The sequence below is a fragment of the Anguilla rostrata genome, chromosome 18 (assembly GCF_018555375.3).
Source record: "Anguilla rostrata isolate EN2019 chromosome 18, ASM1855537v3, whole genome shotgun sequence".
Taxonomy (NCBI): domain Eukaryota; kingdom Metazoa; phylum Chordata; class Actinopteri; order Anguilliformes; family Anguillidae; genus Anguilla; species Anguilla rostrata.
Window position 1 is genome coordinate 29909800 of NC_057950.1, and position 25178 is coordinate 29934977.

General features: G+C 45.9%; 1 protein-coding gene across 8 annotated transcripts in view; it reads left to right on the top strand.

The window, feature by feature from the left end:
* LOC135245166 (gamma-adducin-like) overlaps nucleotides 1-22960 on the top strand; it is a 71145-nt gene extending 48185 nt beyond the window's left edge. For 7 of the 8 annotated variants that reach the window (XM_064318070.1, XM_064318068.1, XM_064318071.1 and 4 more), the window contains 13 exons: nucleotides 2276-2414; nucleotides 3423-3574; nucleotides 4400-4480; nucleotides 7886-8035; nucleotides 8533-8676; nucleotides 8951-9049; nucleotides 11674-11847; nucleotides 13043-13306; nucleotides 14666-14782; nucleotides 15492-15578; nucleotides 16914-17037; nucleotides 18538-18630; nucleotides 19969-22960. In XM_064318070.1, coding sequence (XP_064174140.1) covers nucleotides 2276-2414; nucleotides 3423-3574; nucleotides 4400-4480; nucleotides 7886-8035; nucleotides 8533-8676; nucleotides 8951-9049; nucleotides 11674-11847; nucleotides 13043-13306; nucleotides 14666-14782; nucleotides 15492-15578; nucleotides 16914-17037; nucleotides 18538-18630; nucleotides 19969-20222 — 1878 coding nt within the window. In that variant the 3' untranslated portion in view covers nucleotides 20223-22960. The remainder of the gene's footprint in view (nucleotides 1-2275; nucleotides 2415-3422; nucleotides 3575-4399; nucleotides 4481-7885; nucleotides 8036-8532; nucleotides 8677-8950; nucleotides 9050-11673; nucleotides 11848-13042; nucleotides 13307-14665; nucleotides 14783-15491; nucleotides 15579-16913; nucleotides 17038-18537; nucleotides 18631-19968) is intronic. The other variant, XM_064318076.1, reaches the window with a different exon arrangement.
* The last annotated feature ends 2218 nt before the right edge of the window (nucleotides 22961-25178 follow it).

The following is a 25178-nucleotide window of genomic DNA, read 5'->3' on the forward strand; positions in this document are numbered from 1 at the left end:
GTATGCTGCATTCAAATAGTTTAACATGACATGGTAGAATTAGTTATACCAATAATTTGGTATCTATGACCGGGTATTCCATCTAAGTCAGCTTTGATTTAGGAATTGAGCTTGCTGACTTTCATGACAGAATTAGCAATAAGAATTGACGTTCTCTAGCTGTGCTTAGATGCACATTAGCTAGCCTACTGTAGGAGCAGTTTACCAGCTACCCAACTTGTTGGCTGGCCATTGGGCCTTACATTGGGTATAGGCTACTATATATTTCAGTGAAAAGCTTGTGAAATCTTTTCATTGAAGTTTGAATGAGATAAAACGAAAAAATTTTTTAAAAATTAAAAATTTGTTTTTTGGAACTCATTGGCTCGCTAACATTCCATTTAGACTGATATAACATTAGTTAGTTAGCTGGCTAGCCTGACAAATTTGAGCAAACATTAACCAAATCCAATATCAATAACATGACAGAAGCAAGGCGGACGATGGAAAAAAAACATTAGGAGCTAACTCGGCTCTGATTGCAACGATTTGAAGACACAAGTTCACAAATCACTTTTGCACCAAATGATACACAGGATAGCATTTGAGAGGTTGCAGGGGCAGATTTGAGAGTTTTCTTTGCTGTAGTTGTACACGTTTGCAACTGTTCTTGCATGTTCTCACATTAATTCACAGGTTGTGAATCTATTCTACAGATTTGTGAGGCTGTTTACAGATTTGTGAGTCTATTCTACCGGCTTGACTTTTTCTACAAAAACACCTTCATACATATTGCCTAAATACCTTGGTGTCATTATTTTGACTTATTTATTCTGGGTCACTTGCAGTTTAAATGGGATTAGTCTAAATAACTACTTCAGGGTGCCGGAAATATCGGTTTGCAGTAAGGGAGTAACGTTGCAACGCGATAATCTCCTTGAATAGAAAAACCCGCCTCATGCAGCGTTCTTATCTTCCCACCAAATTTAGTCTGTCCATTAATGAAGAGACGAGTTCTGCGGTTTGATTGCTTTACACTTCCCTTTGTGTCGGTATAAAGAGCGCCCGTTTTAGCGGAGAAACCCCAGCCGTGTGCGGCTCTGTCGGAACAAGCACACCGAGGCGTGTCCTCTTACGAGGAAACAAATTCGCGTTTGTTCCCGCGAGTTCGCAAACCCGTGCCAGCAGGCACATCGCGGCAGCCGGTCGCCATGGGGACCTCGCCAGGAGATGCGAGGGAATGTTGTGGATTGTCACCAGAGCCGCTTAGAAGCGAACGTTTTTTTTTCTTCTTTCCTTTTTATTCGGGGAAGCGGGATTCGCGATGGTGCTCTGTGCGGATTTATCGATGGGCCAGTTAGAGGGGAAAGTCGAAGTCGAAGCAGCTCGCTGTTTAGGTTATTAGGGTTTTCGGGTTTGATGCGTTTTTGTGTAAATTAAAGGTAAAACGGTCTGTGTGTTAACGTGGTGTCATGTAGCATAATCCCCGGGGAACTGGTATCCCTACCTGGGGCACTGCCCTTCTGCCCTGACCAAGGTACTGAGCCTGAATTGCATAACCATCCGGCTCTATAAGCTGGATTGTATTTAAAGATTGTAGGCCTAAGAAGTGTAAATCACCCCGAATGAGAACATCCGCCAATGCCGTAAATGTCGTGGATTGGCTCATGGATGTCTGTTTTAAAAGCTCATGCGCTTCCTACTTTTCTCTGTATGTCAGTAGTTTTTTTTTTTTTTTTTTGGTGTTCAGCTGGTCATTAATACAATTTGTATCACATATAGAATGAGGATGTGTATTTTTTATTTTTCTTTGCCGTCCGAGCGGTTTTAATTGTCGCTGCCTTAGATGTACTTCAGGAAAAGTTACATAATCTATTTCTTGACTTGTTTATAGTGACCTTTACTGTGCTCCTAATTAAAATTTTAACAAAATTTTTTAGATACAAAAAAGAATATCTGAGATTTGTCTTGTTTGCCTGTGTAAGTATGTACATCCTGTACGAAAGCACTGCCAATAAGCATCTTGCATTACATCTTGCACCTTAAATCTTACTTATTATTATTATTCAGCCTACCTAATGAAGACCCGAAAAATTCATGTTGATGTGAAAAGGTACAGATAACCTCATTCAAAAACTGTAGGCCCCTCTGTGACCCCTCTGTACGCCCCAAATCCTGTTTCCCCGTGATGTCATCACCCAGAGGTTGAGAAAACAGGATGCTTGGGGGCGGGCGGGTGGTCGTGTTTTCGTTACAAACGAGCGAATGACCCGAGCGCGCCCGTTTTGATTGGCAGGCCTTCAGGGAGGAGCTGGAGGGCCTGATCCAGGAGCAGCGGAGGAAGGGGAACGACCCGGCGGGCCTGCTGGCCCTGCGGCAGATCGCAGACCTCTTCACCGCCAGCAGCGTCCCCGGCTCCTCCGCCCCGTCCGTCGGTGAGTGTCTCCGCGTCTGCCCGTCACCATGGCGACGCCAACGTAGTCCTCATCCCCCTGCCAAGGCAGCTGTGGGAACCAGCCAGAGAAAATGTTAGCATAATTTTTGCCGGACCCTTAGGGTCGTTTTTATATTATAGCTCAATGACTAGTTACAAGTAGCTAACATTTAATGGTGTGCTGAAAGCTGACCAGTAGCTAACTAGCTACTTCGCTAACGTCCATTAAATAGTGATGCTAGGGTAGTTGGCTATCGATAGCCAGAGACCTCGTTTAGGTATGGCAAGGTGTAAGGCTCACTATACCTTAAATTCATACATTTATACAATGACAGTAACCACCTGCAATTTAAAGCTTGTAATTACAAACCCAGTTACCTTACTGGTGCTCACTAGTTCTTTGCCTGTCGATTTCATTATGTGCTGTAACCTCATCTTTAAAGTCAATGTCTGTTAATTGTTTTTGGTTATTTATGATTCCTTTCCCTGTTCTACGAATGCCGAGTCTGTATTTTACTCTAATTTCTTCAAGCACTGTTAACTTCTTTGTGAAAATGTCAGTGCTGATAATAATGGGGTATCTTCATGCATGAAAAATGTGTTTTTAAGAGCTGCACATTATTCAAGAAAAGTGTGCAGTTTCATATTCAGATAATCTTGTGTGTGCTTTGGTAAATTCAGTCATTGTGCGTGTGTTAATGAACCACTGATTGATGATTGTTGTGCAATCTGTTGTGTAATTGGATTCTGGGAATGCATAATGAAGCGATTCTTTAAAACACAGGGCCCAAAATGTTTTGACTCCCTTATCGACTGACTAACCTGCATCCTCTGTGAAATTCTGCTAATTTCACACGTCCATGTTTAAATCAGCAGCCCTGTGATGTCCGTATGTTCTCTCCCTCTTCCCTAAATCCACAAAGCCAGCCCCTAAATGCAAAAATAGCCACGTGCGCTAGTATGTGGACTGAGCAGGCCCTGACTCCTCTCCCGCTCTGTGCTTCTCCAGGCCTGGGGATAGCCTGTCCCATCAATGACATGTTTGGGTTGGAGCTCTCCTCCCTGGTGAAAGGGGAGAGGCAGACTCGCTGCAAGCTGGCCTGCCTGTACCGGCTGGTGGACCTGTTCGGCTGGGCTCACTTCTCCAGCTCCTACATCACCGTGAGTAGACCCCTCAGCCAGCTCTGGAGACCGACTCTATCACTAAGAAATCTATAAATAACGAAAACTAAACATTTCCCACACACACACGCACGTTTAGTTGTTTTTTTGCACTCACTGGAGCACTAAGCATATTTTAGTAACATTCACACAACAGTCTTCACCTCAGATTATCTGAAATTGAACTCCACTCACCCAACAGGTTATTCTTATCTATTGCCAACCTTATCATTTTTAAAAAACATTTCCATATTAGGTGTGTGCTTGTGAAATCAATCTGGAGTGGTATTTGCGTTGCAAGCACTGTTTTTGGTAAAAGCACCGCACACCCTCCTCCCCCTCCCCCCCCGGTACTGACACCGAGCGGTCTGACGGCTCGCACCTGCGCTGGAATCTCAGGTTCGCGACTGGAATGCGCGACACGTGCGCCGCGTGTCGGAAAGAGCCTTCCTCCTCTTTTCAACACGTACCTGATGATGGCGACGATGATAGTGATCGAGTAACGCAGAGTACCGGTGTGTTATGTGGAATCCTCTGTCTTTTAAGTTTTACTTTGGCGAGGGTAGAATTTTAGTGTCATTATTTTATTACATTTTTGGGGGCCAGCCCTACAAACGTGAACGTCTGTGACTGAGTGATGAAGTTACACCATTGGTCGGCCGAGTTTTGAAGTTACACGATTGGTCGGCCGGAGAGGTCCAGCCATATACTAGGTTTTGACCTGGTCTTGTTAATCGATGAATATAACACTGGCTAAAACACAGTCAAAGTAAGAAACGTGTCAGCATTAATATGCGTATTGGTTGATTCTCCCTCTTCCTCTAGGTACGAGTCACTAAAGAGCAAGACCATATCCTCATCATTCCCAGGGGCTTGTCATTTTCTGAAGCCACAGCAGCAAATCTGGTAAGGAAAATATAAGGAGACTGGAGAAGCCAAACCCACCGAGTTTCCATTGTAGTGAACACCTGAAAATCATTGCTCTTGTTCATGTTACTTCATATTCGATGGAAGAACAAAGCATGGAGTAAGAAGCAGAGCATAGTCCGTTTAGCGAACACTACCAGATTCACAAGTGAAGAGAAAAGACTTAAATGTGCAGTGTGTTGTACTGAAATTGTGGTGTTAAATTCATTAATTTTTTTAAATTCAGAGATTGTAATGGACCCGATACTCGCTTGAGAAATGAGAATGAGAAACGCTTTAGCAAACCATACCAAAATTAAATGGCTGGCTCCTCACGGGAGCAGTTTGAAGCCATAACAGGAAGAATGGCTTTTCATTATCGTTTTTTCTTTTGCCACTATGGTGTTAAAAATTAAAACCTTTTTTTCAGCGCTCTGAGAATGCTTCGCCTCTCGGCGCTGCAGATAAAATTTCCACAGTAAAGCCGGCTGTTTCGGGCGCGCCCTCTCAAACGGAAGGATAAGCCTTGCAAGGCATTGTGGGACGGCGCGGAGGGCTGGGCGAAGTTCTGGCGCGGCCGCTGGGTAAAGGAGAGGCCTGCGGTGGTGATTTGGCCCCAAACACACGGAGAGAGAACGCGCCTCTTTGCGAACCAAACGTCCTCAGCGATAACTGTGACCAGGCCACGGCTCGCTGCTCCACAGACCAATCGTATTAATTTGTTTACTCTTTTTAAAATGGACGCCGTGCACATCGAACCTGCAGTCCTGACAAATTCCTACAGGTGGGAAGTACTGAAGAAAGGCCCAAAGGCTCCCTGAATGAAGATTTAAAACACAAAGGTTTTCATACGTCAGACAAATTAGGGGTTTGGCGTTCTCCTCTTCCGGAACACGCCAAAAGGCTTCTAAGGTTTCCCTCAAATTTCTCTGTGTGTTTGCTCCTGTCGGCTGGCTTTGCTGTGACCTGCCCTGGCGAAGGGAAAAAAAAAACACTGTGCCAGGAAATGACCTCATGAGAGGTTTGAATTATGCTCGCGTCCATCGATACCTGCTGTGTTCACCCGCTAATGCCCTGTGGGCGGGGCTCCGAGCAGAGCTTTACGCCATGCGAGCACGGTGGGCGGGGCCAAGCCCTCCTGCTGCTGTCAGTAGAGCTGCGAAGATCATGCTAATCTGCAATATTCCCGGTTTAGCCAGGCCTTTCTCAGCTTTAGGCCAGCCTAATGCCCAGGCCTTTCTCAGCTTTAGGCCAGCCTAATGCCCAGGCCTTTCTCAGCTTTAGGCCTGCCTAATGCCCAGGCCTGTCTCAGCTTTAGGCCTGCCTAATGCCCAGGCCTGTCTCAGCTTTAGGCCAGCCTAATGCCCAGGCCTGTCTCCCCTTAAGCTCGGCGTAATTCCCAGTCCTTCCTCATCTGCTATAAAAGGCCAACTTGCTCCACTTTTGTCCGGAGGTCTGAAAGCAGGACTGAAGGGGTTAATCGGAGTCGAAAGCGGTGTGTTTTGTGTGGATATTTGCTGCCGGCTCTTTCGGGTAGGGAAATACACGTTTGCTCAGTTGCCTGGACCATGGAGCAGGTGCTTTTTAAAGGTGTACACACCTCCTGCATCAGCGACAGCTGACTCCTGAGTGGTGAAGCAGACACAGCCGGGTCAGGAAGAATGAAGCCCCAAACCCACGTTCAGCCAGCATGCCTCACCCAGTGGATATCGAGCTTAAATGTGGAAGGACCTTAAAGAAATCCCCTCATTCAGTGAACCAAAGAAAATGAAAAAATCCTTTAAATGACTTTATAATGAAACTGGTGGTCCATTATTATGGAAACCCTTTTAAGTGGGCTAAACATTAGCTGATTATGAGCGTAGATTATCTAGTAAAAATGTAATTTACTCTGCAGTAAGTGGCAGGGTTGAGGCATGTGTTTAAAAAGCAGTGCTATTTTTGGCTTTAATTGGAGTGATACCTTTCAGGATCTACAGGAGAAGACCAGGTTACAGTATTGGCGTGTGATGCGATCGCTTACTGTCGGAGTCGAACGTTCTGAGCACTTTTGACGGAGACAGATTGTGCGTGACCTCGAAGGTCAAACGTGATTGCGCGTTGCTTAAAGAAATGAAAGGGTTTTGCTGCCTCACGATTCGCCGACAGACTGACGGAGGAATGTGCACGCATTCCAATCCGCAGGCACTCAGTAACCGTATCTGTCAATCATAACTAATTTGATTGACATAAGAGTCCAGGAGTATTTCAAAATAAAAGTCTAACTCAGCCCCCTACTGTGTACATCCACTGCTCGTTAAAAAAAAATCGCTCCTTTATCTGTTTATTCAGAACGCCGTTATCCCCTAAGTTAAAATGATAAACAAAAACCAGGCCTAATAGTAAAAATGAAAGGGAAAGAAATTGTAAGAATGCAATGGCAAAATAGCATCTGTTAAAGGCATCTGTAGCATCTGTGACATGGTGAAGTAATTATAGCAATATCGAGATGCACCTTGGTGTGCTTAACTCCAAGGCTGATACGGTCAGATGTTTGGCTGTTGATGTTGTTAATGTAAAGGCGGTAAAACTGGTCCTGCTGCTTTTGGGTAGTATGTGAACTTTTTTTTTCTTTAAGTGTCTTTTTAAAAGTGTCTGTGTGCAAACGGTCTCTCTTGCGGCTACACAAAAGGTCCTTGTAGTTTACCTCATTACATTACCTGTCTGTACGTGGCTTGACATAGTTGTTTGTAATGTCCCCTTAACCCTTTAACCCTTACCCTGTGAGGTCACAAATATGTGAGTAGAATGTTCTTAACTGAACATTCCATTACTGATGTCACAATCACTACAGGTTATTGAAAGCAATGGAGTTCTAGAATTCTAGATTCACAGAATTCTGAATACACATTCTAAAAACCTGCTCTTCAAGGAGTTTATTAACCATAACCATAACTGCATCAGGACAGGTGAACTTTTTTCAAATGGGTTCCATAGCTCAAGCATTTGTTTTAATCAGATTGTTTTAGCAGAAATGGCTTAGCGTTCCATTTAAGAAGGAGAGCATCAGCGAAGGGAAACTGTGATGAGGAATTAATTGATGTTGGTGGTGTCACTGTAGGTAGTCGTACACATATGTGTAGTTACTTATACAGTAATTGTTTTACAGTTCTGTCTGACGTTATTTCGTAAGTCTCTTATTTGTATGCTTGGTTTATGCCGCCCTGGAATTGATAGATTACACAATAAAATGGCCAGTTTAGCTGTCTGTATCGCATTAGCATTTTTTCAGTGTTTACTGGTGTAAATGATAACACATTCTGTGGTGTCCCTGTGGCTCAGGCTTAAATGCTGTTAAAACTGGTGCGTTTCGCGTTTAGTGGCCTGACAGAGACCCCTCCCTCTCCCTCCCTCTCTCCCCCCCAGGTGAAGGTGAACATCCTGGGAGACGTGGTGGAACAGGGCTCCACCAACCTGAGCATCGACCGCTTCGGGTTCAGCCCCCACTCCGCCGTCTACTCCACCCGGCCCGACGTGCGCTGCGTGGTCCACGTGCACACCCCCGCCACGGCCGCCGTGAGTAGCCCACCCCCCACCCCCCCGCTGTTGCCCCTATCCTTCTGATGCCCCACACCCTGCTGATGCCCCCTGGCTTCAGGGGCTTTTCAGCTTCTAAAGCCAGTGACCTTCTAAAGCCAGTCAGAGGCTTCATTCCTGTACAGCAGCACTCTGGGGGCTTTGCAGAACAGTCTTGATATGGTGCTGGGTATTGTCTACCTTGTAGGTAAACAGCGAGCACTTGGTACACTTTAGTGGTAGGAAAATGGCGAGCATTGTTGGGCTGAATGGCCTGTTCTCGTCATTACTGTATGTTGTGTTCTGTTGTTGTGTTTTGTTGTGTTACACTATTGTTGTTTATTGTTGTTATTGTACGCTGTGCTATGTTATGCCATGCTATGCTATGCTGTTATGTTACAGTATGTTATGTTATGCTATGTTATGTTGTGTTCTGCTGTGCTATGCTATGCTAAATCGGGTCTCAGTTGTAACTGTCTCTGCCCCTGAACCCCCAGGTGTCCTCTATGAAGTGTGGCCTGCTGCCCATCTCTCAGGAGGCCCTGATCCTGGGGGAGGTGGCCTACTACAGCTACCAGGGCTCCCTGGATGAGCCGGAGCAACGGGTGGAGCTGCAGAAGGCCCTGGGCCGCACCGCCAAGGTGGGCCTCCTTCAGGAACCGGGAGGGGGGGTGTGGGGGGGGGACAAGGGGGGCGGGGACTGGTTGGCTGATGCTGAATTTGGTTTGTGCCACTGCTAAGTTTCCCTGCCCTTCAGGAGTTTTTAGGAGGGACAGGGTTGGGTGGGGGGGTACCTGTGAGTTTTGATTCCTGCCTGTGCTGATTTTTCCTGGGTGGTGTGAGTGGGGGACGGGATGGGACGGGTGGTTCTGTGGGTCTTGGTTCCTGCCGATGCTGATTATTCCCGCCCCTCAGGTGCTGGTGCTGAGGAACCACGGTGTGCTGGCCCTGGGGGAGACGGTGGAGGAAGCCTTTCACTACATCTACAACGCCCAGCTGGCCTGCGAGATACAGGTACTGTGGACTGTGAATTTCAGCGTCTGAAACAGCTTCTACATAGTGACATCATTCATATGTTTTAAATATTTTAAAATTTTTACTCTTTGTGTGTTTTTTACGTTGGTTTCGGTTTCCTAGAAACCAGTAATTGTAAACTGGGCATATGCTGTATTTTATGTGTAGGTAATGCTGCAGATGCCTGTCTTTTAATGCTGAAGGGGAAGTGATGATATAATAACTAGAAAGGTTACAATTCCTGAAGGAATTGTGTGGGCTTGCTTAAAATTCCTACTGGCACTGTCCTCAAGCCTCAATGCATTTCAATGAGGGTGCATAGCTCAGAAGAAGCACGAAACCATCCAGACCCACAGCGCACCGTAGCGTTACATATAGCCGGGGATCAGCAAGTAGTGATTATGTTCCAGGGATCAGTCATATCCTAAAAGTGTCATGAGTAAAACTTGGCTAACGATATAGCTAACTAGCTATGGCATGTCCTCACCTCTGTAACGTTATTGGTTGTCCTCCGTGTGTCCATACATCTGTATCGGTGGTTGTAGCATCCGTGTGTCCATACATCTGTATCAGTGGTTGTAGCTGTGTGTCCTTAGCTCCTACTCATATGTGCAGGATAGTATCCGTACGCGCAAACTAGGTTAACTAAAGTAGGCAAAATGCTAACATGTTAGGGTTAGCTAAAGTAATGTTAGGCGATAAAGCTGTCCTTAAAAATCTTGTGCTGTTGGAAGTGCGTCCTACTAAACGTCCATGAGTGAGTGAGTGACCACCTGCGCATGTGTCCTACTAAACGTCCTACTAAACGTCCATGAGTGACCCTCTATGGAATGACCACAAAAATTGCTCACAAAAACTTGAATATTTCAAAAAGTTTTGAATATTTCAAAAATCTGAATACAAGCAACAATGTCTGGAACTAGCCAGTCATTTTGCTGTATAAAGTGTGAATGTAGTGCAAAAACTGTAGGACTAGTTAGAGCTAGAAAAATTGGCCGGAAAGTGCAGATAATAAATATGAAAGATATCAAGAGTGCTGAAGCAAGCCCACTAACAACAACAACAGTTTAATATTTATAGTTCATATTCGTGCTGGTAATAAATCTTTTTTTCATTCACCCTGGTAAAATATGCTTTATTTTATCTCTTGAAACTGTTTGGAAGGCCTTTTCTGTACAGTGTTTTTGAAAGCTAGTGGTTCTGACAGAGCACTGTCTGGCTCCATCAGGCTGGGTTCAAAGCCCCTGGGCCAGGTTCTATGCCCCAGGGTTGGGTTCTAATCCCCCGGGCCAGGTTTCTAAGCCCCTTTGGCTAGGTTCTAAGCTCCTAGGCCGGGTTCTAAGGCCCTGGGCTGGGTTCTAAGCCCCTGGGCCGGGTTCTAAACTCCTGGACCATGAGCATGCTGCAGTCTGGAAAATGTGTCTCTCTCGCAGTCCTGAGTACGAGTTCATATATGAGCTCCGAGGTACTACTCAGTCCTTCCCTGGTTTTGAAAGTCATGAGAATTCTCCACGTGCTTTTTAGTGTTTCTGCCGTGCGTCAGAGCTCACAACATGATTTCAGCTTTCATGACTACAGCTTGTGGGCTGAGTGCTGATCCCTCCTGCTGCTAAGGAAGTTAAAGCTGTTTTTTTTTGTATGCTTGCTTGCTTGATTCAGTCTGGATTCAGGATCAACTGGCTTTTGCGTCACATTCAGTAAGCCATTCCCAAGTTACCGTTAAAACAATGAAAACATTCAATTCAAAAAGTTAAACACCCTTCACGCTCAAAGGAGCACATCCAAGCAAATTTACGCTCTATTTTTATTTATTTATTTATTTTTATTTTTTTCTCTCTCTCTGTTGAAATGAATGCAGTTTGAATGTGAAAAAGCTGTCATGTGACAGCCTTCATTTCCTCCTTCATGGCTGCTCATTGGATCTGCAGATTTGTACAGTCAGACATATTGAGCTTTTCAGTGTGAAGGCATTCGTGTGCGTGTTTGGAGAAGGGAACGGGCCGCGCTCTCTGTAGAAATGGAGGAATCTGATGCCCGATCCTGTTTTTACCATTGATATTGTGCAGCTGAAGAGTGCTCTTGTTTCCCTGTTATGAATGGCGGCGGGTCGCTGGCTTCCTTTCATTCTGCCTTCGATACGCTGAGCTGTGCGGCTCCTGGGTCTGCAAGAAATTAGGGAGAAGAGGGTCCTGACCTTCCGGCTGTAAGGAAGAGTCCTTGTCCGATATGAAAGAGAGAGGGTGAGAGAGAGAGAGGGAGCAGAGAGGAGCAAGGGAGAGAGGGGGAGAGAGGAATGAGAGAGAGAGGAGAGAAAAAGAGAGAGGAGCAAGAGAGAGAGAGGGTGAGAGAGGAATGAGAGAGAGAGGAGAGAAAAAGAGAGAGAGAGGGTAAGAGAAGAACAAGAGAGAGAGGAGAGATATAAAGAGAGAGAGCAAGAGATAATCTTACAAAGTCTGTTTTACAATTTCGTTTCTGAAATTAAGCTAGCAACTTCAAGTTACACTTTATTTTGCCCTTCAAAATAAAGAACCATCTCTGGCAGTGTAGATGTCCATAATACCCATAAACAATGCGTAATAGTAGTAAAGATGGCTGTGCTGCCGTGTGTTTGGACGTGCTTTCAGGTGAACGCTTTGTCCTGCGCTGGCGGGGTGGATAACCTGATCGTGCTGGACGCGCTGCAGTACCAGCCTGTGACCCAGGGCGTGGCCGTGGGCGGAGTCAGCATGGGCGGCCAGCACAAGTGGAAGGTGGGCGAGCTGGAGTTCGAGTCCCTCATGAGAATGCTGGACAACCTGGTGAGTCACCGCCCCGCCCGAGGCTTGCGCGAACGCCGCGCTCTGATTGGTCCAGCCGTTCAGAGGACATAGCCTATTGGTTAACGGACTGTTCAGGCCTGTTACCTCACTCTTTCTCTCTCTCAGTTGGCAAGTAGGTTTTAGAATCGAGGACAAAGAACAAAAAGGCATTTAAGAGCAAACCGCCCACCATAGCAGATGATGCCATTATAATTCAGCTCCTATTACAGTGTGCCCGCTGGTGTGATATGAACCTTAATGATGATGTCATTTGAAATTGTACGTGTGATTTACGGCGATTTTGGAACGGACGTACGCAGCAGTGGGTGGCCGTTGGGGGGTGGGCAGTGGGGGGGCGGGTGGTGGAACTCGAGCTCTCGGGTGGAGGAGTTCCGTGTGAGTCATGCGGCGTTGGCATGGAGACCAGGCAGGAGGGCGTGGCGGTTTTCCAAAGGGCCGAACTCCAGGAGGAGAGGACAGCATAGGACGTTTTGGGAAATGAGGAATTATTTTTGTATGTTTAAAAAATGTTCCCAGGCTTCCATGTTATTTTCTCTCATCTCCTGTCGGGTTATATGGGAGAAGCAGTTCACATGCATTACATAGATGACATTTATTTGGCAGATGATTTAATCCAAAGCAATGTACAATAAGCGCATACCAAAGGTCATTGGAACAACTACAATACACAGGTCCGATAAGGTACAATACCTATTCTGTAGCAGTTGTCCATAGCCATGAGCACATTAAGTCCAGTTCACACAGGAAACATTACTCTCTGACCGTACCTATGCTAAGTCAAACTAGGAGGCACGTGTGCGGTGGTTTGAGTCGTACATAAAGCCACCGGCCAGTGCCCTGCCATGATCGATAAGCTTATCTCCCGGGCAACAGCAGACATCCTTATTTCAGAGATTGCGGTGCGTTCGGTTACTGGATAAGTTTTGTGCTTCCCGTCGTAAAGGACGCTCACGAAACTTTTTTTACACTGTGCGGTGGGTCCTGTGCGGACGCTTAGCATCAATCAAGTTCCGGCACTTTCTTTAGGGAGCGCCGGAAGAGTCCGCCTCTCTCCAGACGAGCGGGTTCAAGTCAGCCGAGCCGTTGGTGCGGTAAACGCTAAAGAGGGAGAGCGGGCTCCAGCGAGGCGGACGCGACGTTAAACGAAGGGGCTCGCTGTGTTCTCGGTCGCCAGGGCTACCGGACGGGGTACGCCTACAGGCACCCCATCGTGCGGGAGAAGCCGCGGCACCGGAGCGAGGTGGAGATCCCGGCCACGGTGACGGCGTACACGCTGGAGGAGCACGAGCCCGCCCCCCGCTCCCCGTTCGGCTTCCTGCCCCACAAGCAGCAGCAGCGCGAGAAGACCCTCTGGCTCAACTCGCCCAACAGCTACACCAAGGTCAACGTGCCCGAGCCGTCCCACAACGGAGAGGCTAGCCCCCGCACCAAAACCACGGTGAGACCCCCCCCACCCCCATCCCCCCCTCCTGAAACTCAACCGTCCCCCCTCCCCACTGCGGCCTGCCCCGTCGCCGTAGAAACAGAGTCAGCTCTGACCTGCCGTAATCACTGTGTGCGTTGCCGTGCAACCTGAGGCCTCATGATGCCTTGCTGCTGGTTGAAAAGCTTTAGTTGCCGTTTGTGCCCGAGCCAACGACACCGCCTGCACCCGGAAAACTGATAAAATATTCATTTAGCAACAATGCTGTCGGCGCTAGTATCTTACACCTTGTGAACACAGTTTGGTGGAACTCTGCCACGGTGTGTGGGAGGAGCTTCAGGGATAAGGGGTGGGATAGGGGTGAGGGGTTGAGTGAAGGGTGGGGTATGGGGGAGGGGCTTCAAGGATAAGGGTGGGATAGGGGTGAGGGGTTGAGTGAAGGTGGGGTATGGGGGAGGGGCTTCAGGGATAAGGGGTGGGATAGGGGTGAGGGGTTGAGTGAAGGGTGGGATATGGGGAGGGGCTTCAGGGATAAGGGGTGGGATAGGGGTGAGGGGTTGAGTGAAGGGTGGGGTATGGGGGAGGGGCTTCAGGGATAAGGGGTGGGATAGGGGTTGAGTTAAGGGTGGGGTATGTGGGAGGAGCTTCAGGGATAAGGGTGGATAGGGGTGAGGGGTTGAGTGAAGGGTGGGGTATGGGGAGGGCTTCAGGGATAAGGGGTGGGATAGGGGTGAGGGGTTGAGTGAAGGATGGGTATGGGAGGGCTTCAGGGATAAGGGGTGGGATAGGGGTTGAGTAAGGTGGGTATGTGGAGGACTCAGGGATAAGGGGGATATGGGGGAGGGGCTGTAGTAAATGTAATGGATAGGGTGGGTTGAGTGAAGGTGGTATGGGGAGGGCTGAGTGCAAGGTTGCTATGGGGGATTGGCTTCAGGGATAAAGGGGGATATTAAAATCCCCATCATACTGCTCATTAACTCCTCGCTTTCCTCAGTTTTTTCTATCCTTGGTCGTAAAACAGTAACCCACACTCACGGGTAGTTGTTTGATAACTTTTTTTTTTTACTCTACTGCCCTCTTGTGGTCGTTCTGAGCTTTGGCAGTGATCACACATGAAATCACGGGCACACTGCATGAACCAGTGGTATCAATTCTTGGGGTTGAAAACTACTGCTATAACACCACTACTGCACCTGCTGCCGCATGTAACTTGGTGTAAAATGATTGGCTGCTATAGGTTGTGATGAATGCAGTGTCAACACCATTACAGCCCAAACTTGTGTGTGCTCACGCTGTTATGTTCTGAATAAGAGCATCTGCTAAACGCCTGACTGAAATGTCAATTTAAAAGCGCTTTTTTTTTTCCTTTTCCAGTGGATGAAGGCGGAGGACTTGGGCAACAGCAGCGGCACTCCAATCAAAATCGAGGACCCCAATCAGTTTGTGCCTCTCAACACCAACCCCAGCGAGGTGCTGGCGAAGAGGAACAAGGTGGGGAGGGGGGGGGTCCGCCACTCGTCTACCGAACGCACGGGGGGGGACCGGCGGGGTTTAGGGGGGGTTGGATTGAATTCCGCGTCGCGGCGTAGCCTGTTGAGCTCTGACCACGTGACCGTTACGAGCTGTGACGTCAGCGGTCGGAATCCGGCCGCACGACCTCTGTCACACGTCTCTCTCCCTCTCTGTCGCTCCCCGTTCTTCCTGTCGCTGCACTGTCCTGCCCTAAATTTAAGCAATTCCACCCCCAGATGAATAAGTATGGATGACAGTGACGATAGAAGGTCCTGCCGCTCTCCATTAGCACAGATGTCAACGCCCCCTCAGCTAAACTCAGCTCAAACGTCAGCCTTTCTGCTGAACGTACATCTGGCTGCACTTGTGGTCTGAAATTAGATTATGCGGGAAGCCTCATGTGCTCATAAATACAAGCACATGAAAGCACATCGCTGGACATTGTGTAGCCTGTGTGAAGCTGACTGTCTCATGACTGGCACATACAGCCTGTAGACCGTAGAAAGGTCCAACTAGACGCCTACTTCCGGATCTTATCTCCTCAGAGGCTCCATGGTGCCCTCTTGTGGTGGATTAGACGTATTGCTTGTTTTAAACGCCTTGCTCGGTTTGCCTGCAGTAGCTGTGTTTGCCCATTTGCCGGTGAGACACAGACCTGTTGGTAAAGGCCCCTCTGTGGTTCTTGCAGATCCGAGAGCAGAACCGCTTCGACCTGATGACGGCCGGACCCTGCGCCCAGGTCCTCGCCGGCATTGTGGTGGACAAGCCGGCAGCGGTGAGCGTTCTGTTTCTTATTCTACCGCTTTTTTTATTCCCCACTGCAAATCACGGCAGCATTAGGTGGTTATAGTTCACTTTCACGGCAGATTTATTTATTTTATTATTTTGCTGTACATTATATTATTTTTAAACTCACAGAATATGAATTAAACTTCCCAAAGCTTATCGTACAAAACCTTTGACATTGTGCACTTCTGAATTAAGTTATTGTAATTCAGTGTTGCGCTGAATGATAAGCTGAAGTGAACAGGAGTGATGTGCTACTGATTCTCACCACTAGGTGGTACACTGCATAGCTTTATAGGAGGCGTTCTCAGTCTTATCTCAAGAAGGTCAGTGTGGGTGCAGATTTTTGTTCCAGCCAAGCAGGAACACACCAGTTTCTATTAATCAAGGTGCTTAGCAAAGACTGTAGTGGTTTATTAGTAGAGTCAGGTGTGTCGTTCTTTGGTTGGGGGAAAAAACCTGCGCCCACACCCGGCCCTTTCTGGATCAGAGTGGGGAACCCTGCTTCATAGACTTCAACTGCACTCAGCCGCCCTGATGTTCAGTTTTAAAGGGGGTTACCAGGGTTACCAGAGGAGTTTCTTTATTAGAAGGGGTTGAGTGCCGATTAACAGCTTTCTCATTCTGGTTGTTTGATCTTATTTTGTTTTCCTGAAGGCTGAGGTCCTGGCTGAGGTAGTGTTAATGGTGTGATTCTGAATCCCGTGTTCTGTGCTGTTTTTTCTTCTTTGTAGATTTTGGTCTTTGTTTTTAGTTATCTTAACTCTTTTTACCTCATATTCCGCAGTTATCGGCTGTGTTTTTCTTTGTGCTGGGAGTGAAATCAGGGAGGGGTCATGTTTTCATGGAACTGATTTGCAAGTAAAGCCGCGTTTCCACCGCAGGAACTTTACCCCGGAACTAGGAACCTTTTGGGGAACTCAGTGCGTTTCCACAGCAGGAACTAATTAGGCAAATTAGGAAATACCATTTTAAAGCTGAGGCTAAATGAAAAATGTGAAATCCCCAAATGTCACAGTCTAGTTTTTGCTATTGAGGAATGTTTGTGTTCCCAGACAGCATGTACAATTTCATAATTTCCTGATTCACCTCCAGCACCATTGTATTTGTCCAGTGTTACACCTGCGTGAATGTGTATATGTGTAGCATGCATGTGTGACAGTGCGTGATGTGGAGGCTAGTACGTTAGCTGAGTGTGTTAGCACAGCAGTGTAGCTGCTAACGTGTTAGCTGCGTGTGTGCTACCAATGCAGTGTGTCTGTTAGCACGTTAGCTGAGCACGTTAGCACCGCACACCGTGCCAACACTGTGGCCCTCCCCGCAGCCCTACGTGATGCCGGATGAGGACCAGATGGAGCCGCTCCCTCCCAACCCCTTCAGCCAGCTGACGGAGCGGGAGCTGGAGCAGTACAAGCAGCGGGTGGAGCGCCAGGAGCTCGGGATCGAGGGTAGGCCCCCGGGACGCCGCAGGGCTAACGGTGCGAGGCGGAGCGGTCGGCATTAGCCCCTCCCTGCCGGGGCTGGAGCGCCTTCCTGCTGAACACCCAGCGGGCCGCGGAGAACTCGACCCACAACCTCACACTCGGCTCCGAGGCGCTAGCACGCGCAGCGTTAGCCCACCCAGCGCGCCTCACAGAAACGCGACTCCGCGCGCACGCTAGCCGTCAGACGCTAACCGCATGTCTCCTGCTTCCTCCCTCCCAGATTCCTAACCTGATTATTCACTTGGTTTCTCCACCTTATGCATGCGTCACTCACACATTACCATAATGGCTGAATACACCTCCACATTAGCACCTTCAGATGATATTTTAGGCACTGAATGTTATGTACTGCTCTTAGTTCATATGACATAGCCTGTTCTGAATTCGGAATTGATAATGCTCAGTCATGGGTCAGTTACATATCTGAAGCAGGAAAAGGAGAGAAAAGAAGGAAATCTAGGTTTTCTTATAAAAACATGGTGGAAAAAGTTAGAGGTGCTCTTGGAACAGGGGAACAAAACCAGTGGTGAAACAAAACTGAAAACATGGCATTCCATAAGTATCAAAGGAAAGAAAAATATGAAATTAAAAAGCCTCTATTATGAAGACTGTAATATTAAAGGCACCAGGACATAAGAAAAGCCAACACGTTTTGCCCACAAGCTGGTTTTCATCACAGCTTGAAAGGATTTCCTTCATATTTGAAGTACTTTAACTCTTTGCAGGCTGGTAAATAATTTTGAACCAGTTATGCAGATTCCTTCTAACTTATTACTAACCAACATGGACAGTCGGATGGAAGAAGAATCTTGCTCTGAATACTGGTTATGGTAATGGCTTAATCTGGATTCACCAGTATTCTCCAGTTTTCACCGGTCTGCTCGAGTTTGCCTGGAGTGGAAAGAGTTAAAGTATTTCTGGAGGAAGGTTTGGCCCGGGCACCATAATGTTGCAGAGAGGTGTGATTCTTTGCTGTGCTGAGAAGCTTCTGCACTCAGAGGCTGTACCCCTGTCCTGCCACACGTCCCGATGTCCGTCCGCAGAGACCAGAGCTTGATCGATTGGTTGTTGATGGACGCAGTCAAAAATAGCATTAGCGCAAACTTAGATGTCCAGTCCACCTGTCTTTCCTGGAATAGAGTGAGCGTTCATAACCTTAGATTTCTGCAGTTACGTAAGATTAAATGGATATAGTACTCCCCAATCTGTAATGTAATTGGGTAATTTCATCTGAGAGTTCAGTATGATATGCAAGGATCAGATGGTAACTGTAGCATTAGTGAGAACACACACCTGTTTTAATGAACTTTAACACCGATGCTCACCCTGTGTTGCACAAATGCGTTAAGTGCATGCGTATGGATGCTATAGCACAGCCACACCTGACTGTCTGACCGTGTGTACGTATCAGCTGTGCACGGCTAACGCTAACTCTCAGTGCTAACCTTTCCCCCCGCTCTGCAGATGAGGATCAGGAGCTAACATCTGAGGATGTCTCCACCCTCTCACAGTCTGTGTCTCAACCGCAGTCTCCACAAATAACCCCGGCTGCTGAAGGTACCGGTCGTAAAACCACACCGCTATAATGCTTCACTGAGCAGAGAGAGTGTGCATGTGTGTGTGTGCATGTGGGCCAGTTTGATGTTATCTAAAGACGTTTGTTAAGGAGGCTGTAATGTGCATGAGACACAGTGGTTTGCTGTTCTTCAGAGATCTTACGCCATTTAGCAGAATTAGCATAAATTCTCTGAGAACCTGTTGAGTGTGCTCTCAAGGATTTGGCTGAATGCTCAGTCATTCGGTTTAGAGTTGCCAGAAGTGAGAGCTGCCTTGGGCTGCAGAGTGGCGTAGCCTGTTAAGGCCCCGTTCTAAGGCACAAATGAACCCCACTCTGTTCCAGTGTGTGGATGGGCCCCATGGTCTGTTATCTGTTAAGGCTCTGTTCCAGTGTGTGATGATCTGTTAAGGCTCTGTTCCAGTGTGTGGAATTCCATATGCATTTTTGGTAGTTTTTCTGTTAAATGCATGGGACATTTTGGACTTCTGATGAAGTGTAGGCCTACTCTTGAAGGGAAACTCAAGGTCAGGCAATGCATGTTGTTTGTGTGTGGCAGGTACGTGCTCAAACAAAACTTTGTTGATCTTTACGTAACTGCAAGCTTCACACTTTAGTTCTCTGAAAATTTCATTTAGCATTCAGTTTGTAATGCCCTGCCCCACCCGTTTTAAGGCTTTTCCATTAATAGAGTGGTTCATTTCAACACAGGGTTTGAAACGATGGATTGTGTTCTAATGAATGAATGGAAGCATTATTACGCAAGCCAGCGCTAATGTAGAGCAGAAACGTGCTCAGTCTGCGAGTGACCCAGTTTCTGTAGGTGTGAGCTGTCTGCTGTGAACCCTGTCAGTTACAACAGCGCAAGCTAACTCCACCTCTCATGTGCTCTGTGTGTGTGTGTGTGTGTGTGCCTGTGTGTGTGCGTGTGTGTATGCGTGTGTGTGTGTGTGTGCGTGTGTGTGTGTGTGTGCGCCTGTGTGTGTATGCGTGTGTGTGTGTGTGTGTGTGCCTGTGTGTGTGCGCCTGTGTGCCTGTGTGTGTGCGTGTGCGTGTGTGTGTGTGTGTGTATGCGTGTGTGTGTGTGTGTGCGTGTGTGTGTGCCTGTGTGCCTGTGTGTGCGTGTGTGTGTGTGTGCGTGGTCTGTGTAATGGTGCGTGTGCGTGTGTGTCTGTTGTGTGTGTCGTGCGTGTGTCTTTTATGTCGTTGTGGCGTGTGTCTGTTATACGTGGTGTGTCTGTGTATATGTGTGCGTTTGTGCATGTGTGTGCGTGTGTGTCTGTGTGTGTGTACGTGCATGTGTGTGTCTGTTTGCGTACGTGCGTGTGCGTGCGTGACAGAAAACCACGGCGACGGGCTCCTGAACGGCCGGGACTTCCTGCAGGACGTGGGGGAGGACCTGAGCAAGCGCCTGAGTCAGCTGACCACCAGCACGGCCGAGAGCCTGGAGGTGGCGAACGCGCCCGCCGACAAGACGGAGGAGCCGCTCACCCCCGAGGGCTCCCCCGCCAAGTCCCCCAGCAAGAAGAAGAAGCTCTTCCGCACCCCCTCCTTCCTCAAGAAAAGCAAAAAGAAGGAGAAGGTCGAGGCCTGAAAGGTGCCCTTAAAAAAAACAACAACAACAACAACAAAAACACGATTAAGTCAAGGACTCACATCTCAAAATGAGGGGTTTGGGTGTAACGGAGAAATTAGAAGTCTTGAGCCAAATGTAAAGTTGAAGTAAGTCCTGGAGAACTGGCTCTTTCTGCAGAAGGGGGGTTATTTCTGCCTAGGCCTGATCATGAATTATGAAATCACCCTTTTTGTTTTTCTTCGTTTTGTTTTGTATATTTTCTCGACGTGGGCGGGTAAAGCACGTCGATTGTTCGTATCTTAACTGCACAAAAGAGGGTGTGGCTAAACGTTCCCTTGTACAATTCCCCTTTTTAATAGTGAGAGTGACGCCCTTTCTTAAGTCGGGGTTTTGGGTCACTCGAGATATTTTTGATGAGATCCTTTCTGAATCCCGTCCGAATGCTTTGTGAGCGGCGGTGGCGACTGCTGCATCGGACGCTTGCCGTGAAAGAGACGGAACTTTCTGGAAGAGGCCTCGGGTGACCGGGCGGCCTTCACGGCTGGTCCAGCTCCTTCACAGACCCTCCTGTGAAAAATGGCTGCGCTGTTATTTTTAGAAGAGCCGCTCCTTCCCCTCTCATTTCCGACTTCTGAGCCTTTCTTCTAAGAACGCGCCGCGTCCATTTTACAGCACGAGAGAAAAGGAGCACGGCATGACGGGTAACGAGTTCCCGAAATGGCCGTCTGTTTTAACCCTTAAAGTACGAATCCGGTCATCTCATGAAACTTTGTTTTTATTGTCATTGATTCAGTTTTAAAATTTTTAGTCCACTTGGTTTTTTTTCAGTCCTTTTTTTACACGTTTGAAGAGAAGGCAAATGTAAAATGTGTTTTGCGTCACGTCGCGATCGATTAGCGAAGCCGCGTGTCTAAAGTGATATAACTACACGCATTGCATCTCAGATTGTTAGAACCTGTTTTAATAACACTTGTACAAACTGGAGTAAGTGTCTAACACTTTATTTGACGTTGCTGCACTTTTATTGGCATGTAATGAAAAGCATGTTAGGAAGTTTCACCAGATGAAGGCTTGTGTATCGGAAAAGAACTGGGGTACTGAAGCAGAGCAGGATGTTCTTTGATTTGCAGAGATGAGTTTAGCAGTTTTCACTGGAAACATATCTATCTACAGTAGGTAGAATAAGAGGAGAAGAGGAGGTTTAAAAGTTTGTTTTATAGTTTATGTAGAAGGGTCATTCGGAGTTAGACATTTGGCACAAGTCATTTCTGAATTTGAGACATACTGGACACCTTTTTCATTTTGACCGTGAAGTTTTCTCCGCTCATATTACAACTGAAAAATTTTGGGCATTAATGACCAGGTTCCCTTTGTGAAAGCCATTGTTTTGCAACTTCCTCTAAATATATTCCCTTTTTTTTTTTCTTTTTTCTTCAAAGGCACTCTTGACCAGTTCTACAAAAAAAAACGCTGGATCTAATTTTTGAATGAGAAATGTCTGGCATGATCTTTTGTTGCCCTGCAATGAAGCATTTTCATATGTAAGGGATTTGTATGATAACAGGAAAATCTCTCAGTGAGAAAATGAGTCAGATAAATAGTGCTAACGTGCTTTTAGCAGTTCTTTGAGCCACTGGAGAATAATTTCTCTGTGAAAGGGGTGTGTACCTCCCACTTAATGAATTAGTGAATATGGTTATAATCGAGGGAGAAATGTTATGCAGACATTTTTTTTAATATAAGAACATTTTTTTGCCGTCTGCAAGATTGATTCCACTCACAAATGAGTTGAACTTCATAAATATGTGGGCGTCCCATTTAAAAAAAAAAAAAAAACATTCCTTCATTATTTTGTCCTCCATTCTTTGCTCGAATAGCACGTTAGCTGGAACATTAACTCTCAAAGGCTGTCAAACTGGTGTTCATTTATCCATGTACTGCTCTTCTATCCATCTCCAAACTCTTGATTTGCGGGTCTGTTCTCTAATGTAACTTGTAAATGTTTAACATTCATCTTGTTTTGCTTAGTTTTTTAGCCGTACTGTGCCATTTCCATTTTAATAGCGTTTTATTTTTTTATAAAAAAGTATGTCTGAAGATGTCGACCATGAACAAAAAATGAGTTCTTGCGCATTCCAAACGGTTAGAAGAGGATTCTAATATCCCGGCTAGCAATGTGAATTAGTATTGCTGTGACGCAAAGAGGAGAGGCACATTAAAACGTTGTAAATAGTATGTGAGGGTGTCGGGCCAGTCGCTGGAGAAGAGTGAGCTTCAAAAAGGAAAGAACCTGACGCTGACTCGTACTGGAAAGGTTTCCCTCCCGTTTTGTGTTTTTAATCCTGTACGCATCTTTTGCTTTTGAAATATAATTAACTTTTTTTTTTCTTCCTGTGTTTCAACATACATTTTGAAAGAGGATTTTACTGAGCACTAAGCTTTCTCCTCGTTCTTAGGAGCGTAACTCGATGGGAAATGTCACGCCTTGCTGTGTTTTCTCTGCACCTTCGTTCACTAACGCCGCCATTTTGTGTAGACGTTTTGAGCTGCTTCGGCTTCTGAGTTACAGCCAGACTAATCTGAGACCTGTGGAAACTATGAATGCTCATCTACTGGATTTTCTCTTAGATGTATCTCTAATCTGTGTAAATTCACAAATAAAAACAATATTTTGATGAATCACTGCTATTTTTTAAGTCTGATTTAGGACTGTGTCGAATTAAACCAGAGTAAAAAATAAAAAGAATTGTACTTTTGATTTGTTTTTCACGCTCTCGTTTGTTCACTGGTCCCATTATTTTCCTGCCAGTGGATTATCACTAACATGTTTTGTTTCCTTGTTTTAGTTTTCCATGATCTTGAAGGTATTGGGGGTTTTTTTGATTCACCATGAGCCTGTTTTCTTCCAGTTTCAATACATATCACCCACCTATGATTTACACCTTTCAAAATGATTATGAATATCACCCCCAAAATCCTGTTGCTTTCTTCAGTTTTGAATGCATTTGAAAGAAAACATGCTTAAATGCGAATATATTGCCCTCTTTCAAATGCATGGTGTGGGATCACGTGGTGTGAGTTTTCAAAAGTACACTTATCACAATGAAAATACCCTTGTGCTGAGAATGAATTGAAAATCCCACTTATTATAACTCTTCCTACTCTCTTTAAATAGCGCTTCCAGAAGGAGGACAGAGTCAGTTAATGACTCATAAATATTGCTTTATTCTTATTGATATGCCACTCTAGATATCTAGGGCTTGTTGGTGCAATGCTGTGTGTACTTGCTTATTATTTGCGGTTAATTGAGCACATTCATTTACATTTAAAAATTGCACTTTAAAAATAAACCAGGCACAAGTTTTCTCAGACCTTGACACTCCCCAAGGATGAAATTTGCATTTCTTTAATTTCTCTCCACTAGAGTCTGGCTGCAGACGAGTCTGACAGTCTTGACATTATGTTTAACTTGTAAAGACCCCTTTTAAACAAGAATCCTCTCCTGTCATTTCTCTCAGTTTAGTCCTGCTGACTCCCTGACCAATTGCTCTGAGGGCATCTTTGAGACATTTAAGATTTAAAAACCCGGACGGACAGAGTAAAGGCCAGTGTTTACTTTGTATGGAACGTCAGTTTTAATGTATCAGCTTCGATATCTCTGATACAAATCAATCATGGCCTCAAGTCTGTAGTGACCGACTAGATTTGTACCCAACCCTCCCAAGCAATATTAATTTAATTCATTTTCATTACTTTGTTTTACACTTGTTTGAAACCTGTGATGCATATTACTACAGCAAATCGTAATGGGATTGCGTGTACGATGAGTTGGTTGCCAGATAAAAAAATGCAGTTGAGTGTTATGTCTGTGCCTACCTCAGTGAGTGAGGAACTCCAAAAATGGCTCCCAGTATCTTTATGAAAGAGCAGGTAAATTTTACTGAGAGAGTTTTCCTGCTGACGTATGATTCAATAACCCATGGTTTTTAACGTGTTGAAAATTAAACAGTGTTTTGTTGAGTTAGTCATGGGAAACTCAAAGTTGTGTGGAGAGAAAAAAGAATAAAAAAAAATAAACCCTCACACTGATATTGATGGTGCTCTTCCATGTTGCCAAAGACATTGATTCCGCTTCTATGGCATTGTGAACAGGAAGCGAATGCAGTGTGTTGTGTGTGTGTGAAGTAAGTGGTTGTGTGCAGAAATCTCTGGCCCCTGTAATAGGGTGGGGCTTCATTTCATAGCACTGCTTCCTGTATTAGTCTTTGGATGAAGAAACAATGTCGTCGTGCCTTGCCACAGGTTCTGCTGATGCAGTACGTGAAATATGCAAGTGGTGCATCAGTACTAAAGCATGCCTCTAGTTTTTACAGACGGGTTTGCTATCAGTGTTGTGTTCCTTTCCCTCCTGTTTTAATATTGTGTTAAAACTCGCCCTTTGCTGTGCTAATGGCACTGTTCCCTTCAAACCCGGTTTCATTTCTATGAAAAGTTCTCTTTTCAGCTTGAACACAAATCAGCTGTTTCTGTCTAGATTATTTACCACAAAATTTATTCTATGGCAGCGCAATTGAATGTGACATGGTTGTGGCACTATGTATAGCAGTTGCCTTGCTTAAAACATTAAATGTGTATGAAGACTGTGGTTTCTGGTCCTTTTGTGCGAACGTTCGCAGTTCATCCTGTTCATTTCAGTACTGATCAGGAATTGTCTTGAAAGTATAGTTTGGGTGCATTATGTTTTTTTTTTCCAGTTATATAAATGAGGTAAGTGTGCATCTGTACCTCGGGACATACACACTGGTGAGGAGAGTGGTGGATCATTTTTATTATTATTTTTTCATAATTTATAATGAGTACCAGCTATTTTACATGTTAAAAATGATTATTTTTTTAAGTTACTGCTTATTTGAGCCTGGTTGAATATGGAATTAGTTTTGCTATACATTTGGTTGTGCATTTTTGCCGGACTGC